At 35.3% G+C, this 20,014-nt stretch overlaps 1 protein-coding gene across 9 annotated transcripts in view; it reads left to right on the top strand.

Moving 5' to 3' along the window:
* The window catches only part of GBF1 (golgi brefeldin A resistant guanine nucleotide exchange factor 1), a 98,628-nt gene that overhangs the window by 43,126 nt on the left and 35,488 nt on the right, over positions 1–20,014 (top strand). For 5 of the 9 annotated variants that reach the window (XM_072424453.1, XM_072424452.1, XM_072424456.1 and 2 more), the window contains exons 4-9: positions 5,325–5,456; positions 7,786–7,904; positions 8,474–8,582; positions 10,275–10,335; positions 13,514–13,568; positions 16,093–16,191. In XM_072424453.1, coding sequence (XP_072280554.1) covers positions 5,325–5,456; positions 7,786–7,904; positions 8,474–8,582; positions 10,275–10,335; positions 13,514–13,568; positions 16,093–16,191 — 575 coding nt within the window. Of the gene's footprint in view, positions 1–5,324; positions 5,457–7,785; positions 7,905–8,473; positions 8,583–10,274; positions 10,336–13,513; positions 13,569–16,092; positions 16,192–19,473; positions 19,510–20,014 lie in introns of all 9 variants that reach the window. The other 4 variants (XM_072424460.1, XM_072424459.1, XM_072424461.1 and 1 more) reach the window with 2 other exon arrangements.

Below are 20,014 nucleotides of genomic sequence, written 5' to 3'. Positions count from 1 at the left end.
CAGCTGTACCCTTTGTGTTTCGCCTAAACATGAAACAGGCAGCTGAAATTTGACACAGATCTCCAGTCCTGCTTTTTAATGGAAGTTTTCCCCCTCTTCTGATACTCCTCTTGTGTTCATCAGTTTTTTTTTTTTTTTTTTTGTGTTCCAGTTGGTAAAATAGCAAAGGATCACATAGTGAAACAAAATTCTCCCACCAACATTTGGTCACTAAAATTAATTAGTTTTCCTATTTTAAGCAATATGAGTCACGGTAATGGAAATTGCTGGTAACTTGCCTTGTGCGTCTACCTCGCTCACCAGTAGCTGCAGCAGCAAAAGTTTGTCACAATGTATTAATTGAAACCAAGTTGTAAAAAATCCATTTCAAAGGTTTATAAATCGAAGGGGACCTTACCTTCAATTATGTGCTTCTTTGTCAGTTTCTTCCCATTATTAGTGGAAAACAGAATCTGCAGTCATAGAAAAAGCAGGTTTCCTTCTACACAGGGCCCTGGGTATAAAAAAGCAAACAAACAATAGATTTCCTAAAGCAAGTTTCAGCCTAATCTAGTGCAATAAGAGAAATTAAATCAGACATTCAATCAGTGGGGTGGTATTTTTCATTTATTTATGAATTTTTGATGCTTCATGTTCTAGAAGTTAGTCTGTGTTTTTTATTCTTTATAGTTGCTAATTAACTGAAAATACCTAGGTAGCCGCAGCAAAAGCAGCTAGTAAAATTTGTGTCCACAGCCCTGTGCTACTGTCCCCCAGGATTTTTAGCAAGCAGGTCTTAGCCTGCGATGGGAGAGTGAGTGGATTGTGTCCGTATGGGGGACGGAGCCGCGGACCACTGGTTGGCGACTGCTGTTATAGAACAGCAGTCGCCAACCAGTCGCCAATCAGGGCTCTGTAGTACTCTGGGGTTCCAACAAATGTTGCTAAGGGTTGCTTGAGCAATGAACAGTTTGTGCTTCTTGGGTAAGTTAAAGTGACACAAATAATCTTTTTGGTGATGTGTAAGGGTGGTATTCTTCCCACTGGCCAGCAACGTTCTTAGGCATTCGTAATGCTTACCACCATCACCACTACTAATGTACTGTGAGCTGTGCAAATATATAAATAACAGCAGGGGTTCCGTGAAGACATGAACATTATTTCATGGGTTGCCCCATGTTAAAAATATTGGGAAAGGCTAGTATAGTTGCTATTGAGATAATCATGGTCTTCATTTGGTTGTATCATTGTGGGAGATACACATGTATGTGTAATTTCTATATTCTTGACCTTATTTTATTAAAATAAAAATATTATTTTGTACGTTACCTTAGAACTATACCCTTTTTTTTTTTTTTTGTTACTTTCTTTTTTTCTCTTTGTCTTCTCTAATTTTCTCTCCACCCGCATTTAACATCGATTGGTGACCCTCTGTGAAAAGTCTTGTTTGGCGACGAGGAAAATAATACTTGACATGGCAGGTTGACAAATGAAACTATTTGTTCTTTTGTCCTTAAATTAGGCAAATAGAAAGGACCTGACAGTTTTGGTTGGCTTCTGTCAAAATGTATTTGTGTATGGCTGTGAATAGTGCCGACTTCCAGATCAGGAAGATTGCTCACTGCAAGACAGGACACTAGAACTGAACAGATGACTGAATGAACATGACCATCACATCCACACAAATCACTCTCTTTGAAATGTTAAGAAACATCAAGTATCTGATGCGAACAGAGTGCTGATACTGGTCATGTGATTGCAGAATCTGCCAAGTTTGGGTTGATTTATACAACCTGGAAATTGTTTAGTTTATGATCTAAAGTAGAAGTAGTTGACATTGGAAGGTAAAATGAAGCCTGTAATACTTATTAAACATTCATATTACTGGATACTCTTTATGCTTTCGTACCCCAACAGACTTTGGTCCAATAAATAGATATGCCCAAGTAGACTGGATGTAGAGATTTTTTAGGATTATATTTCCAGCTGTGAAGAGAGTGGGGCTACTTTTCATCATGTCCTATCCATGTCCCTAGCTAAAAAAAATTAATTAATACAGAGTTTGACTTTAACAACTATTTTTCCTCCTAACCATTTAGTCTGGTTAATTTAAAGCTGAACCCCCAAAACAAAAACTTTGGGTTTTTGAGTGGTGATGTAATTAATACATAAAACCTTTTAGTTTTCCACAATATTTCCGTATGTTGCACTTTACTTGTTAACTTCTGAGCAAGAGGCAATCATAAACCTGCAATATGTCCCCTAAGCTCTTACTGATTGTATGGAGCATTTATTAAATGTTTTCTACTTTGAAGATTTAATGTATTACAGTATTATGTGCTGTAACTCTTTGATATGTTTCGATCTTCTTTCTTTCTGATTTCATTTCTTTTAATCATAACATTCCTTACACGTAAAATTAAATTTTAATGTTGTGTCTGCATATTAGTGTTGGATCAGTAGCTCTAGCGTGTGTAGACGCGCGCGTGTGGATGCATTTTTTTTCTACTTTTTGTAAAGTACAATTTGAGCCAAGGTCATATATTATTCACTTGTGATTTTATACAATTGATATCACAAGTGAATGGCGTATACCAGCGGGGACCATCTAGAAAAGCCAAAAGTCTTCCTTTGCGGTACAGCACACAAATCATAAATGAGATCCCAAGGAATATAAATTACAAAGAAGTTATATAAATATCTGTTTGAAGCCACTGTTGTGTTAGCTATGATTGTTTTAGACATGTGATTCGTTGTAGCTTTCATTGACATCCCAAGTTAAAGGTTTGTGAACACTCCAAGAATGTGTTGCCTCTTTGACTGGTACTTTAGATTCCTACCAAAGAGCAATGTAAGGGAAAACGTCTTAGTCATAGCCCTCAAAAACGATTGTGACTCCGCTGACGCTATAAATAAAACAAGAAATAAACAGCTATTTTTAATGCCATGCTCCTAAGGGATGTTGCCACCTAAACATAAACCATTTGCATAAACTAATAGGGAAGGGGAATTAACATATAAAAAAAAGCTAAATTTTTCGTGTGCGTGCATTTGGCTGCCATTTTCTTAGTTACAGGTGTCTAAATTTTCCAAATGGTTCCGATTTTGAACCTGGAGAAATACAAACCAGTGTGTTTAGTTGTTCAAACCCAATAATGAACCTGATTTATTAAAGACTGGAGAGGATACACGGTTATTGGTGAAGCTGGACAATCTAGCAAACCTGGAACGGATTTGTTAGCAAATATTTTCAATCTTGGACCAGATCCATTTAAGGTTTGCTGGATCGCCTAGGTCCACTGATTAAGGTGTATCTTCTCCAGCTTGGAGAGCTTTAATAAATCAGGCCCAATGTGTTGGTGTAGATCCAACAAATACAGGGGAACATAAGACGGAGCTTACAGAGCTAGGAATCCCATGATAGGAAGCCCCAATAAAAAGCCCTCTGAAATCGGCTATTTTACATTTTAGGTACCTCCGACTCAAATTAAGCGTAAGCATTTAAAGATATATATGTGGGAGTTAACATTGCTGACTTGGTTTTAATGCTGAACAAAAAAAAGTAGGAACAAATATGTAGATACTGTGATACCTTATGAAAGAAGTGTAATTTTTTTGCAGACTCCACTGAAATACAGGCACTTTTGCACCTTAACTGCAACAATACAGCCTGGTCAGGCTCACTCCCCCAGCTGACAGGACTACAAAGAGGAAGTAGCAGAATAATTATATAATACTTCTACTCACTTTGTTTCCACATCCTGTCACTATATTCATTTAAGTTTGCCAGATTGGCGTTTTCCTATTGGTCTTAAAGTGTATTAAACTAGCCAACTTTGACCAAATTTTCAGTAACTTTCTGCCCCAGAGACACAACTATGAGAGGAGGTCACCAAAGTGTGTGTGTGTGTGTGTGTGTGTGTGTGTCCTTTATTTTATGTTCTAGGGGCAATTATAAAATGTTGTCTTTCCTCTAACTTTCTAGATGACCACTGTCTCTAGTGCAAATAGAGGGGTGAATGTGGCAGATAGGTTTTACCATTCCCCACTCCACTATCCAAAATAAAAAAAGATTTATTAGCCTAGGGATACATTGTATACACCTCCAGAGAATTACAATGGGCTGACATGTAGACAAATGAGGTTCCTTTTTTGTGATGCCAGTGATACATTCCTAACTTTAGATATATAACGCCACTCAGGTCCGTGTATTATGAAGCTTTTCACCTTCTGTATTCCTAATAGTTATAGTAGGGATACTCTTTTCTGTCTCTAGAAATGTAATTGTAATGGTGCAACATCGTTGTCATAAGAGTTCTTCATTCACCAGCCCTAAATATTCTACTTTTGTTGGCAAAACTTAATTGCAATTTAATTATGAACTCATGAAATCATTTTAGCAGCAATGTAACATTACAAAAAATTTTAATAGTAAAATATATTTTTTGAGGGGTACAGTAGAGTTTATAACATATTGAATAATTATGTTTCACAGTCTTAGCTGTTTGATATTTGTATTAGCATTTATAACCTGTATTACCTTGTAGTTTATGGATAATGAGATGAAAAGGTCTGAAATAGGACATGATTTAAACAGCTGATTGAGATTGTGTTACAGAAATGAGGCATCACAGTGCTGAAAACATGCTTTAGGGCATACCGGTTAATGAAAACATTAGAGGCAGGAACGCTTTCTGTGCCTCATGTTTACATAACGGTATGGCTTTAGAAGTTTAGTCATGTGTGTTCTAAGAACGCGTTATAAGATCCGTACTCTAATATGAGTTACTGGACCATCTCATAAATTGTGTTGACCCTCTGTAGTAAAATATTAGATGTGTTTGTATGGAAGAAGACGTGTATGGAGTTTGTTGTTCATGCTTAGAATATACATGTCTTTTTTACTGCAAGCACTATTCTTACCAAAAAAGCACGCACACACACACACACACACACACACACACATTTGTAGATGCTCCCTAAGTGAAGAAATAGTTGTTAGAAAGGGGTTTCTGATCTGCAAAATCATCTTTTCTATTGAATGGGATGGGGATGTCTGCCAAGGCCAATAGATGAGAAATTTTTAAATGCGCTTCTAATGTTCATGGCCGAAATTTCTGTTTCACTTTTTGCACAAATTGCCACTTTTACCTTGTGTTTTAAATTATTTTTGTTAGGTTTTGTTACATTTTAACCTGCAGTATCTGTTTTTTGGCCATATAGATATATGAATTTTTATTTTTTATTTTTTTTATTACTGTACTTTTCATTGTAATTTAGTGTTTATACTCTAGTGTTTATATAGAGTTTTAACCTAAATCTATGTTTCTATTCTTTCGTTTCAGATATATCTGAAATTGAACCCAATGTCTTTCTTCGTCCTTTCTTGGAAGTTATTCGTTCCGAAGATACAACAGGCCCCATTACTGGCCTTGCTCTGACATCTGTAAACAAATTTCTTTCCTATGCACTAATAGGTAAGAAGCATCCTTATATACCAGCAATGGGCAATATGTGTTCCTCTAGGTGGAAGTGCATGTTAGGAATTGGCATATAGAGGAAAACCAGCCTATTTTTATTTACTTTGGCTTATGGTGTACGTTTTTTTACCAGAAAGCTCTTAAAATACATTTGCAGTGTCCCTGAACCAACGCCATTTTCCAGCATGGACAACTTATAAATGTATAGTTGTTCTTCCTGCATAGTTTAGTATGTAGTATTTGCTCCATCAGCTTGGTTCTGTCTAATGCTCTGCAAGACAAGACACAAAATAACTATGTAAGTTTCTTCTCCATTTAGAGTTTACATTAACTGTTACCTATATATAGGTAAAATGTAAATGATGAGGTTGCATCCAGTTATTAAATGTCAAATATATCAAATCTTAAAATTTTGGGCACCCAAGAAACAATGAAAAACAACAGTACCCACAATTTTCTATAGTTGCAAAGTTACAATTTTTTATGGTGCACCAGTTTACAGTGAATGGTCTTGAATTATTGGTGTCACTAGTGTTTGCAGAACCTGTTACACAAGTTCTGCAAAAATAAAAAAACTGCCTGTTTGCAGTCATCTTTAAATGTACACTAGGCAGCACAAAAACCACACAATGTGTATTGGCATACCATGATGCCGTAATGAATGAACTCCTGTGCGCTTGTGCGGCAGTTATGTCTTTATAATTCACCATTTTTTTTGTTTGTGGTCAGTTTGACAAATCTAATATTATCAGCTTTTGTATATTAAAGTGCCACATCCAGATATCAAATGGTATGTATATACAAAGACTCAAATTGAAAGGACTTTTTCGGCACTTAAAGTATGAAAAAACAGATTAGTGAATGTGCAATAAAAAACAAATATATTTCTGTTACATATATGACAATTTCGATGCGTTTCGCGGATATGTCCGCTTCTTCAGGAAACAAACACGGAGACCTATTGGTATAATATACTCAATTTAGAATAAGACAAAAAAAAACAATAAGATTAAAAATAATTTTTATCAAATTTTTTTTTTTTTTTTTACAAAGAATTTATACTTACTAATGAATTGGAACTGAAATCAAACACCACTATCTGTGGATACCTCCTCAAGATTGTGCACAGATCATTCAACAGGAGAGAACTTTGGCAGAATAGCAGGAGGCAAAGTCAAAGGCATCAATTCTGTATCATAGCATGTGTACCTGCAAATATTTATATTTGATCTAGAGCCAACTTTTAAATTGTTTATTTATTTTATCTTTGTTTAACTAAGCTCAACCCCCTATGTTTTATTTGTATCAAAACTACACTGGTACAATAAAGGGCACTTGATTTGATAGTCCTATATGGTAAAAGTATTGTTGATATTATTAGTCAAAAAGTTCAACAATTTTACTATATTGTTAATATTGCTATAGCAGTAAATGTATAATCAAGGATGTAAACAGTGTTTACTTTCACTTCCCCAGTAATAAAAACTATAATAAACATAATAGATATACTATATATATCTATTATATTTATCTATATATACAGTTTGACTCGGCGTCCCTCATGGGTAAAAGTTCCGCCCCATCCAGGAAGTGAATTAGGGGCTGGAAGTTATCAGGCCTCCCAGTCTATTCTGCTCTCGTTCTCTCCTGTTGAATGATCTGCTCACAGTCTTGCGGAGGTATCCACAGATACTGGTGTTTGATTTAAATTACAATTCCAATTATGCGTATACACAAATTCTTAGTAAAAAATTAAGAAAAAAATAAAAGAAATAAATTGAGTATATTATACCAGTAGGTCTTTGTATTTATTTCCTGAAGAAGTGGGCATATCCGCAAAACACGTCATTGTCATATATATGTGAGACTTTATAACGGAAATATATTTGTTTATTTTTTATTGCACATTCACTGTTTTATAAAACTTTTAAAATGTGTTTTTTTAATTGACAATATAAAAAAATTATGTTTTTACATACTACAAGTGCCTAAAAAGTCCTTCCAATTTGAAACGTTGTATATACATACCATTTATATTTAATGTACAGCGCTGCGTAATATGTTGGCGCTATATAAATCCTGTTTAATAATAATAATAATAATAATTTATAATTCACAAGTCAAGATGGTTGAAGGTTCCAAATCTGAAAAAAGATTTTCTGAAGATGTTGGCGGCACTGAGAAAGTAGGGAAAGAAAAGTTTTTTGTTTTTTTCCATTTTAAGTAATAATTCACAATTGCAATATATTCTTAGCTTTCCAAACCTGCAGTTTCTTTTCCAATATCAAAGATGAGATTTGTTTGACATTTGTATTTTGTGCTCCAGATCCAGTCCATGATGGTACTGCTGAAGGAATTGAGAACATGGCAGATGCAGTTACACACGCTCGCTTTGTTGGCACAGACCCAGCAAGCGATGAGGTTGTGCTGATGAAAATCCTGCAGGTAACTCGAGAGAAAAGGGACCGCATCCCCCTGTCCTTATCCAGGGGGCAATTAGATGAATTGCTTAAGCCCTTTGTATCCTGTTACACAGAGACATGGACCATGTTTTGACTCTGCTAGAGCTTTGCGCCTAATGTTATTTTTAAACAGGAGGCTCATGTACCTAAAGTAAAAGCTTTTTCAAATAAAAGATAATTAAACGTTTCAATTAATTGATTTCAGGCATTTGTCAAGGTATATCAGAAGTCCCTATGAAGAGCTGGATGGGGAATCAGCAGTGCAAAGGATGCTGAACTTCATCAGCCTAATTGAAAGAAGAGGGGGCATAGGCTATCTGTTTACTATGAGGAACATGTTGACTTGTCTAATCAGAAAATAATGGCTAAGCTCTAAATCCGCTCTCCTTACATACTGGATGTTTGATGCTGAGTTTGCTTCTATTTTAGTGTGAGCTAGAAAACATGGATAACATCTTAAAATGTTCCTACAGAATATTCGGTTTGCTTCAAAATAAGAATGACAGTTTGTTTACTTGCTTTATATCTTTTTTTTTTTTTCTTTTTTTTAAGGTTCTGCGCACATTGCTGCTCACCCCAGTGGGAGCTCATCTCACCAATGAGTCTGTCTGTGAGATCATGCAATCCTGTTTCCGCATTTGTTTTGAGATGAGGCTGAGTGGTAAGTTGTAAATTTAGAGTGAAATTATGAATGGCGCCCATGTTGTGTTTAAGTAATAGAGTGAATTAACTCATCACATCGTGTATTCTTGTTCTGGAAATGAGGCCTAATAAGGTAAGGATCACAGTATTAGCTGTCTTAGCCCCAATTAAAATAAAAAGATTTATTAAAAAAGCTGATTAATGCCAAAAGTAGAGGGGAGAGGCTCAAAACTGAACCCCATTTTAGATCCCAAAAATGTTTTCTTATTACATTGCATTACTAGCTAGACTTTGGGATCCTTCTTATAATGCTGACCCACAGCCCTTTGGTCTTTCTGCATACACAAAGTTTTGTAAGCGTAAAAAGCATACCATACAAATTTTAATAGCAATAAAAAAAACTGCGTATTTCTTTCAAATGCTAAAATGGACTTTTATACTTCTTTGGCCATGGGGAAATCTTTCTGGATTTGCAACAGTTTGAAACCTGATTCGCTTATCTAAACATCGCCAAACATACTGTGCCATTAATTTGTAGTTATATCTACCCAACATTCACACATATATTGATAGTTAGCTGTGATAGTTTTCTTTTTTTCGTCACATGTACATTTTCTGGTTCTTAAGGAAGCTCATTGTTGTAACATCCTGTGTACTAAACTGAGATTAAATAGGGTTGTCATCCTTTCTGGCTAACTTCTGAACCTACTTCTCTCTTTCTCCCTTTGCATTAGAGTTAAAAAAGGGTCATTGGTAGCCTGAATCAGGAAAGCAACCTGTGCTGTCAGTGCTGATTCTCTTATAGGTACAGTAGGCCAAGTTGTCACTTTTGGGGCAGGAAGTATGTTACTGACAGCATCAGCAGGTCAATATAAAGTAAAAAAAAAATTAAATGGAAGCTAATGCAGCCACTACATTTAAGGACTGGAAAGCTGCAATATTCTTTAAGAATTACAAATAAATCCAGAAAGAACATTTTACTTAGCGATCAATCACACCAATTCTAATATTATATCACATATCCTTTTCTGATTAAAACATTTTACTGTAATTTTACCACAGGGAACCTTACCTTGTTTATAGTTTTAGCTTTTTAATTGACAAAAATAGTAATTTTTTCAAAAATGTTTGTATCTTTTTATGTTTAATGCTGCCACATTCATTGTAACCTTCCACATATTGGATAAAGAGATTGTGATGCCATGTCTGCTGCAGTTAATTGCATTACAGTTAATGTATTACGATGTAGTAGATGTATTTTATATCACTAATAGAATGTGCTCTAATGGCCTGCAAATATTGTTAGATGGAATTGCCTTCCCTGCTTGATTTAAAGAGAACATTTTGATGTAGGGTATAAATTGTTTTAGGTTTTCCATTGTCCATTTATTATTGCACTAACTATAAACTTTAGAAAAGTTTGAGTCCATCATGGCTTATGTCTGATGAGTTCTCCATTGCTGCGATTGAAAATGCTGTGTGAGCTTCTTTTTAGGATGATGTGCCTATTCTACATAAAAGCTCCACAGCACCATCTAGTGTTTCTTAGCGTGGAGCGCTGCTAGACCAGGGGGTGAAGACTGGGCCTGGTTTTAATAAATTTGCTGTAATCCTTTGTAAACAAGAAATGGAGGGGAGACTGCTTGCTGAAGCCTCTTGATAATATCACACCCCGTAATGACACCTGTGTTATTTGTTTTTGTCTTCGCAGAGTTATTGAGAAAATCTGCAGAGCATACTCTTGTCGACATGGTGCAGCTGCTCTTCTCAAGGTAAACCCTCTTGTGTTTGCCTGTGCCTTGCTGACACGGCCCCCTGAGGACTGACATATTCTATACTTATTTGGGGTCCACAGGGCAAGATGTGGTGGTAGTCATCTGTCTTTCTGGCGAGAGGACTAAAAAAAAAAAAAAGTAATTGTAGGACCTTGAGGGTATGCTGTTAACTAAAGTCTAGTGTTTGCTGGCTGAAATCCTGATGGTAAAGTCGCCTAAAATCATGTCAATGTTTTCCTTTTTAAATTTGTGAAAAGTCTCTTAAACTATATGCAATTAACCACATAAAGCTTGTAGACACATTAGCCTGTGGTGGAGCTTTTGCTGTGATCATGTGAACCCTGAATCCACCTTATTACAGATTTCACACAGATGAGGAAAGAAAATGTAAAGGGTGTGCATGTATACCATGCGAACCCTAGAAGGGCATCTCTATCTATATTATCTTTGACAAAACTAATTCTCACTGAAAGAGAAACATTTCTTAAATTGTTTTTATTAACTCTTGTATCTGACACTTATAATGCATGAAGCCTACTATATTTGCATCTCCATTTGGCTATCATATAAAATGTAACTTCACTATGCATTTTAGTCAAAAGTTGATGTTTTGATGTGGTCATTACTGTAACAAACCACAGCCAAAATATTGCAATGTTATACAAACATGGCTAAAATTTAGAAACCTTACCCCTACACTAAAGCTGGCTCACAGTTTACTTTTATAAAGGTGAAATTACATAATAGAGACGCTACCAACAGTAATTTTAAGCTTTCACTGCAATTAAACCAATTAGAGTGAACAAAGTAAAACCTTTACTGTCAAGACGATGGATTTGAGCATTACATAAGTCAAGGGGTTTTCATAGGAAGCAAAAGCATGCAATGAATGGACCGAAGTGTAGTTGTAGATACGTTTATAGGATCCATTCTGGAGACTCTTTGTCGCAGTAAATAATAGCAGTTATCAGGAATAGATGTGGTTTTAATAGGTTATTTTTCTGACTTTTGTGTGTGAATTGTATTTTGTAAAAATTAAACTGTTCCTCCCTTATTTATGTATTTACAGTAATTTGTCTAACAGAAATAATGTTAGATGAGCAATGAGATATTAAATTCAAACTAAAACTTAACCTTAATAGAAAGTTTATTCTCCATGTTCTCTCACCTTAACTATTTAAGTCATTATTTTCTCCAGCTCCACGATGTGGATAAGACTTTCTGCATACTTCTTTCCAGTGAATATGACAAAGGAATTTAGGCCAGTGGGTCAGTAAAACAAATAGACAAAAACTTTTTTGCCCCTTTAATGGCAAAGTGATGATGTCTTCTGATATTGAGCCCCCCAGCAAGGTGTACCAATAAACAATCTCCTGCTACTTCCTCGTTCCAATGTAATCCCTGGTTTTATTTTGTTTATGAAGCAGTGTTTCCACATGTAGTGGAGGATGTGCCAATAACCAGGCCTGAACACTGTCACATGGGATTGAGACAGTGATGTTATCCACCTAGATAAGATCCAGCACCAGAGCTTACTTAGGGCACACCTCGCTCAGGAGTTGGGCTATCAGGTGAAATGGCCTCAATGTTACAAAATGCAGTGTCTTTTATTTTTTCATTTTTTTGCCAGTTATAAATAATTTAGGTGACTGCCTTAGAGTGGGTGTATGTGGACTCCAAAATTTAATATGTATAACACTCGCCATGTAGTGTTAGAGTTTTAATGCCTTGTTATGTTGTCTAGGTAACCTGTTTGGAAAAAAAAAACACACACATTTGGTTCTTTTAGGAAATGAATAGTCTGCTAGGTCGATATGATATACATAGAAAAATTTGCGTTGCTGTCAACCGGTCATTAGAAATTTGTTAAGCAAAGCTTTAAGTGGCATCTTGCGTGACCCAACAAACTAAACAGTCACCAGCTGCATCACGCTGGCCATCTGTACCGTACACGCGAAATGTCAAATAGGTTGTGAATACTTAAAACCAGTATCACGGATGACAGACTACGATACAGTCACATGTTAGTGGCATGTAGGCACTTATTTTGATGCACACTAGACTTGTTGTCATGAAGAAGTTAAAGTGATTGCAAACCTCACATAGCAGTGTAAAAGTAATGAGCTAATTACATGTATATAAAGGATTAATAAACTTGAAATGAAACCTGCTTACATGTGCTCTTTGTGGAGCATCTGAAAGCACCAATTAGTACAGAAAGTAATTGATGTATATGTTAAGAAGAGATATTCTCCAATGTTTTTGTTCAGTCATTCCAATTTCATTCTTATAACAATAAGGTATTAGTTTTTGAATAGTATACAAGTAACAGTCTACATGCTTAGGACTTCAGTTTTTCATTTAGTTTGTGTTTTTCACACAACTGGTGGTACACAAGTACTTCCATTCTTCCAGTAATACACAAGTCCTTTCATTCTCCCTGGAAATAATGACTTTGTATTCAGGGATAACTGTTTGCTATAGACCCACTTTGTTTCTTTAAAAGTGTTTTGTGCCATCAATACACAATTGTGGCTACCATATTGTACCATATTGTACCATATTGTACATACCATATATATCACTAGCACATTTATTAAGCTTATACTACTACTATAATACTAGTTAAACACAACAATAGTTAGATATGGCAACACTTATTTTTTTTCTTCCATTAATTTCTGTCTTCCTGGCCCAGCATGCAAAAGGTAATCCACATACGTTTTACAAATTGCCGTAAAGTACCAACAGTTTTTTGTTGTGATTAGAACTGAGGGACAAAATAAATTAGACCTGACATTCAGGAAATCATGTTTTCCTTTAATTATATGTCATTACAAATCAGGCAGGTGAAAATTCTAGATTGCAACTGCAAAACACTGACCTTCAAAACTCAATTATCTCTGGGTGTCACGACCACAAGCTCCAACTCATAATTTAAGTGGTGTTCTCACTCATTCAAAATGCCAGGCTGACACCACTAGAATCTGATATTTCTCTATTCCTCCTTTAGATCGGTTTTTAATTAGCAGTGTAGGAAGCACTGAAAGGGAGAACGTAGAAGTGTTATGTATCAATTGTAGTTCATTCAGCAATGTATGCACACCAACTGTATGTAATTATACTTATACTTGTATATGCATTGCTTGTAACATTTCATGGATTTGTTTTGCAGATTGCCACAGTTTAAAGAGGAAGCAAAAAGTTATGCGGGGACCAACATGAAAAAGGTATTTTACATCTTTATTTCTATTTATAGGCATGTATGATTATCTTTTCTTTCTTTCTTTTTTTTTACTGTTTTTGTTTACTTTATTTTTCTGTTGAATTGTTGTTACTATTTTTCTCTCTCTTGGTTTAATATTTATTATTAGGATTTTGTGATTTGTTTCCAGTGTCCTTTTTTCCCCTACTTTTTTGTGTGTACATGTATTAGAAGTTCATCCATTATTATAGTTCCATCACACTTCCCTCCTAAGTATGCAGCCACCAAGGAAAACAATCAGATGCCACAGAAAAAAATACAACTGTTCTAGGATTATTTGAGCTATTTAAAATCTTTTAATTTTATTTCTCTCCACATTTTTGTATTGTTTGGACCACCGTTACCTATTCTAATAGTGCATGTGGCAAGGCAAAATGTGCAATCTTGGCATTTCATATTTCAGCAATCAATACCTCATCCTTTCCTCTACTTCTTTTACCTAATGTAGTGAATGGTGGCGTAAAGAAATGCTTGAAACATAAAACTATTGTTATAAAATGTTTATTGGAAGTATATAGCAGGACATTTTTGTTCTGGTGTAAAATAGGAATTGCGACTGAACAGTGTATTGATTTATTATTATCCTGGTGTACAATCATACACAAAATTTTTCATGTTATTGGTATATCTTCCACTCAGATAGGCTTTCTATTGGAGATGTAAATAAACTCAACTCAGAACTATCTATGGCTTAATCATGTCTACTTCTTAATCAATAGAATAATTGTAGGTTGTATGAATAGATTGGTGTGCAATGCAGGTGACATCTTTACTTCTCACTTTCCATGTAATGGGCATTGCAGGCTTGTCGGCAGGGAAAGCTTGCCTTTTAGATTCTCAGTGAGATCTTTAGGGGTCATGTTCTAGCACGTAGAACATTCAATTTTTTTTCTTTTCTTGTCTTTGCTGTAAATACAAATAATAGAAAGTTATTTCCCATTCTGTCATTTCCTAAAACTAAGGAATCATTTAATTAAAAAAAAAAATAAGTCTAATTAACCCTTTGCCTTAGAAAATCAGAAGGTTTTTTGATAACAAAACTGTGATTCCACTGTCTGGGTCCAGATCAAAATTTTACTACTTCTGCCAAAATCTGCAGTGAGCTGAAGAGAGCGGGGACAAAGCTTAGCTCATAGAATATAATGACCCATCTGTCCAGACCTCATCTCTGCTGAGAACACGCACCTGATTTTAGGGGAAAGTATGCCTCATGTTGCTATAGTAATATAATTGGCTTTAGGGGGAAAATAAAAGAATAAATCCAAAAGCATTCCAAATTATTTTTATATAAGGTTAGACTTGCTCATTCATTTCTCCTTCATGTCCCTTTAAAAAATTATCCTGAGTTCAACAGAGGTTAGTGAAAGAATCCCAAGGAAAGTGCAAATTGGTTCACAAGTGCACAGTTTATGGAAGATTTTACCTTTGGTAACATATAACTTGGTCATTAGACCTTAAAACTACCAGACCTTGGTTACTTTTGACACTGCTTTATTTTATTGTGAACCTGCCGTGTCTGTTGCAAAGAAAAATTTGTCAGTCAGATTAAATGTGCAAACACTTTTGGGAGACACACTCACAGACTTTTAAAGAACTATTGTACTACTTTATTGTAGTAATTGGTTATCAAAATGTTTTTTTAGACTATTTTAGCACCCATTTTCTTTGGTCTTCCTGTGCTGCATTCTAATCTTTCCTGGAGCGATATTTGAAATTTAATATTTTATTTATCTGTTTAATATTTTGTTTTGAAATGTCTAGTAGAGGTTGACATTTTTCTTGTTAGGTAGGTAATAGGAATGCTGCTTCTATGCAGGCACATTTACAAAAAAAATATATGTAGACTTTTATGCCATTAAACAACATTTGTACAGCTACATTTTTAACACAATAGTATTTTATAGGCAAACTTTAGCCAGATATTGAAAAAGTAATCTTGAACTATGTACAGAGAACACAATCTGCTTACTCAGGGTGGTTGTATTGCATCCAGCCATAGGTGAGTGGTACACTAGACCACCCCACTGCATAAAATCTCTTTGTTACCATGTAGTGTTTCATGAACACCGTTTGTTAAGACTTTTGAAATTTGGACCAGCTAATCTTAGTCCCATATACAATAATCCACAGATCAACATATGTAAAGAGAAAAGAGCAAGTTGCACAGCAAAGGAACCAGACCCACTTAAAGGCACGTGTTTAATAGATGAGATATATATATATTATTTTATAATTTACAAAGGTTTTAATCCAGCTTTCTGCACTTAGTGTCAGATTTTTCACGATAACAAATGATTGTTGCTCCAGATGTTTCTGCATTTATGTGCTTTGTTACAATTTTATGTATATATATATATTTATTTATATATTTTATTTGTATTTATTTTATTTTCTATGTTTGTCCTTTTGTGTGGTAAGACACCTTTGCCTTTTGTCCTCCTCTATGTTTGTCCTTATGTTTCAATCATCCATTTACCTGTTTTCTGCAGATCTCTTCATGTCTTCTCTGCAAAGTGGACACCAATAGTGGTGAACAGTCCAAAAACCTCACCCAGTTAGAGAGGGTACTTCTTTTTAAGAGCCTAAAGGTCTTGCCTTTGTTCCTCTTCTTTTGTAAAGTGTGCTACTAAGACACAGAAACGCTGTAATGTGTGTAGCTTGTTTGCAATTTCTTTCATTCTCAGTCTAACCTGTTAGCATGGCTTTTTGATGGATGCATGAGGCATAAGGGGCTTTGCGGTGTTGAGAATTCTGCACTTGTGATCTAGAGGGTTACTTTCTAACCTTTCCTTCTGGAATGAAGTTGCTATTTTGGAATATATGAAACCACCATGTTTCCATTTGTATCGTATATATAACTGCAGCAGTACATATTAACTATTAGAAAGGTAATAGGTATTAGGAAGCAGTTAGGTGTGCATATTCTTATGAACTCATAGGTGGTATAGTTAGGTGTCCAGAACAGTATTTTTAAAAAAAATTAGTTTCTCATTTCTCTATTGTATTCAGTTTTCTTTAGTTTACAAACTTAAATAAAGTGAAAAAGGCACACAGCTGTGTTCTTTGCCAGGAACCCAGGCTTATTAAGGATTTGCATTAAAATTTGGAATATGCATTGACCAAAGCCTTTCAACCAAGAACCTGTCTGTATTTCCCCAGAGAATTGTCACTAAAACAAGTGTCCGTTGGAAGATTTCCCCTTATCTCCTAATATAGTCTTCCAGGTCTTTTATGTGTGTGTGTGTTTTTGAGATAAATGTCCATGTCTGTGTGAGCGCATTATACAAAATATGATCCTTTTGATATAATATCTGAATGAATCAATAGATTTAATAACAGTTGTCTTTTTTTTTTCAAAGTAGTAGGGTCCATTCTGGCAGAAAAATCTAGTGTGTTCCAACCAAGTAGATATTTTTTGTTTAAAAAGCTTGCTATTAAATGACTATCATTGTATGTGTTGCCAACATAAGGCTTGATGAACAAAGCAATTGGTAACCTCTGCCCACTTGCTGTAGCCTTTTTTTAACGCATTACCGGGACTGCTTGTTTTCTTTCAGATACATTTAAATAACTGGGCAATGTGCACCAATAGCTTTGGTTGTGTATATTAGTGTTACCTTCTGCTGCCTCCCCAATCATAGTTGGAGTTTTGGTATCTGCAGTTGTCACAAATGGTGTTTGGTAAACCCAGAAAAACCTTCTTCTGTTTTGGTTCAGGTTGGTGAACTTAATGTTAATATCTGCAGACTATATAAAAATAGAAGTATTCGGTCTGCAGGCTCTAGTATCATGCATAATATGTGAGTAATCACTTCTCTGTTCCAGAGTTTTAAAACTGATTCCCAAGATATCTTTTATTGATCTGAAACCCCCTTTTTGAGCACCTATTGATTTCTGGTCCCTGCAGCTTAAATGTTCCAATAACAACCCTTCATCCTCAAATTCAGTGAGCGCATGTCTGTTTCAAGTAGGGGTGCTCCTATTGCATGTTGGAACTTGGCGGTTGGTTGGAACTTTCATTTTAGTTTGGATTTTTTTGATTAACTGGGCATGTGTGCTGGAGTGCACAGTGCATATTTAATGCTTCCTGGAGCACAACAGAGGGCAGACAAGCAGGACTGTGGGACTTTTATCATTACCAATATATATATATATATATATTGGCCATGATAATTACAGTGAATATGATCAAGGTAAACTTTTTTTTCAATAGGATCCACTTTTGTGGAAAACGTGACTGTCTTGGAAGCTGGAATTTGTTTTATTAATTTACATGACCCATACCATCACCAAATGTTGATTCTGGTTTATGGCAATCTATTCAATTTTTCATGTTAGATTTACAAATTGTACAATGATGGGGCCTCCCATAAACCATAGATGGTACATTTAGACTGTACAGCTATTCAAAGGCTATTCAAATATTCAATGGTACTCCTTAATGATTATTATTTTAGAAGAATGGTAGCATTTCTAGAATTGTTTCTACTTTAATAGTGCTGAGCTATTTTAAATAACACCGGCAAGAATTTGTGTTATCACATCTGTCATCTAATGTGAACCTTGCATAAATTTACACATATGAGACTAAAACAACCCCCAGAAGACGAACCATAGGTACATGCATTTCTGCTGTCAGGAAATCTTTTCTACTTTGGGGTTCCTCTGTACCTAGGTAGGTGAGGCATGCAGTCCTTGGCTTGACTATGTCTTCCGATTTTATTTTGTATCCAATACAGGTTTGGTCTAAGCCAGTATTCGCTTCGATTATTTCTCCATATATGTTAATCTGAAGTTAAACTATGGTCTTCAGTAAAAAAAAAAAAAAAAAAATGTGAGCTCCAGCACTATCAGTGTATCTGCACTTTACAGTTTTCACTAGCCAAATGCAATAAAGGAGGTAAGGTGTTTCTGTAGTCAAAACCTGTTGTCAAACCCTGGTTGTCTTCCTGCTGTGTACCTGTTATCTGGCAGCACAGCAAGAATAGCATATTGGAGTGTTAAGCAGGGCAGTTATAGCTATCAAAGTTGCTTTACTGTACATTGGGTAGAATCATATTTGGTTGGAAGAGATTAAATGGACCTTTTTAATCTATTAGATCTATTACTGGATTGAGTCTGATCTTTTAGGCTTAAGCTACCCCTTAAATCCCTACCTGCCATCTTTACATAATATTCTTCAAGGGCCATAAACTTCATTATTGCCTGAAAGAACCACTTATGGTAACTAATATTTATATGGGTGCAACTCCCAGTTATCATGATTAGATTCAACAAATAATTTAGGCTCCCCAAAGTTTTAGTATAACAAATGCATAATGCATTAAAGCTGGAAGTGCTTTTCAAGCAAGTATCGGCTAGAGGTTATTAAGAGGGAATAAAGCACTTGGTAAGTTGTGGTCTTCATCCTGAACACAACTTAAGGGATGTTAAATGTATTGACATCGGCCTAATATAATATTTTGGAACAACCTTATTGCTAAGTTAAATACATTTGGAACCACGGGTCACCCTATTAAAAAAGCAAAATCACAGGAGAGCTTTTCATGCCAACAGTGTTTACAGTTGATTTTCAGTAACAATATGCCTCGTTTTAGTGATGATCACTGCATGTTGGTGTGAATGTGAAATGGACATGCAGGGTTTTTTTTTTTCTTTTTTTGAAGAATGTCATGTTGTCGAATAAAGTACAGACAAGAAATCTTGGGCATATGAAAAGCTCTCATGTGACCCTAGCTGAAGTGTGCATGTTATTGTGCCCTAACCTTCACGTCTTGGTGTGTAAACTAGTCCCCTGTCTGCAATCCCATTGTATAGCTGTGGGCTTTTAAATGAATTACTAATTATGGCTCGTGCCATTTTTCCTTGAGGCTTACAATATCTTTTGGAAAAACAAACGTGTTCAGGTAAGGAGGACTGTAAATCTCCGTCTCCCCTCCCTCGTAATATTTTCTCTGCCCCCTTTGTGAATTTATGTACTTATATCTATATTCTTTTTTGCTTCATTGTTTTTTTCAATGTCCGGTCATTGATATACTAAATAATGTATAACTTTTTTGTATCTTGTATTTTCACAAAATGGACACATATATATATTATTTAAATATCTAAACCAAGATCCATGGGAAGTTAACACTGTTGCTCAATTTTCTTTAAAAAAAAAAAAAAGTGTGTTTTTTCTGTTCTTCAGTCTGTTTCTAGTTTTAACATTTAAGTGAATTTTTAGGCCTCCTAATCTTATCTGCCCCGCCCCAACCTTTTTAGGCATATTGCTATTAATTAGGGTATAATGTTAGGAACATTCTTGCTCTCTCAGAGCCTCAGCATTCTCAGAGCCTCTCTCCATAATTCAGCTGCTCACTGTTCCTAATTAAAATATTAACCGCCTTACTTAGTGTGTGCATGTAATTT

Source organism: Pyxicephalus adspersus, chromosome 10, assembly GCF_032062135.1.
Source record: "Pyxicephalus adspersus chromosome 10, UCB_Pads_2.0, whole genome shotgun sequence".
Classification (NCBI taxonomy): Eukaryota; Metazoa; Chordata; class Amphibia; order Anura; family Pyxicephalidae; genus Pyxicephalus; species Pyxicephalus adspersus.
Note: the sequence above shows the minus strand (reverse complement) of the source record. Positions and strands in the feature narration are given on the sequence as shown.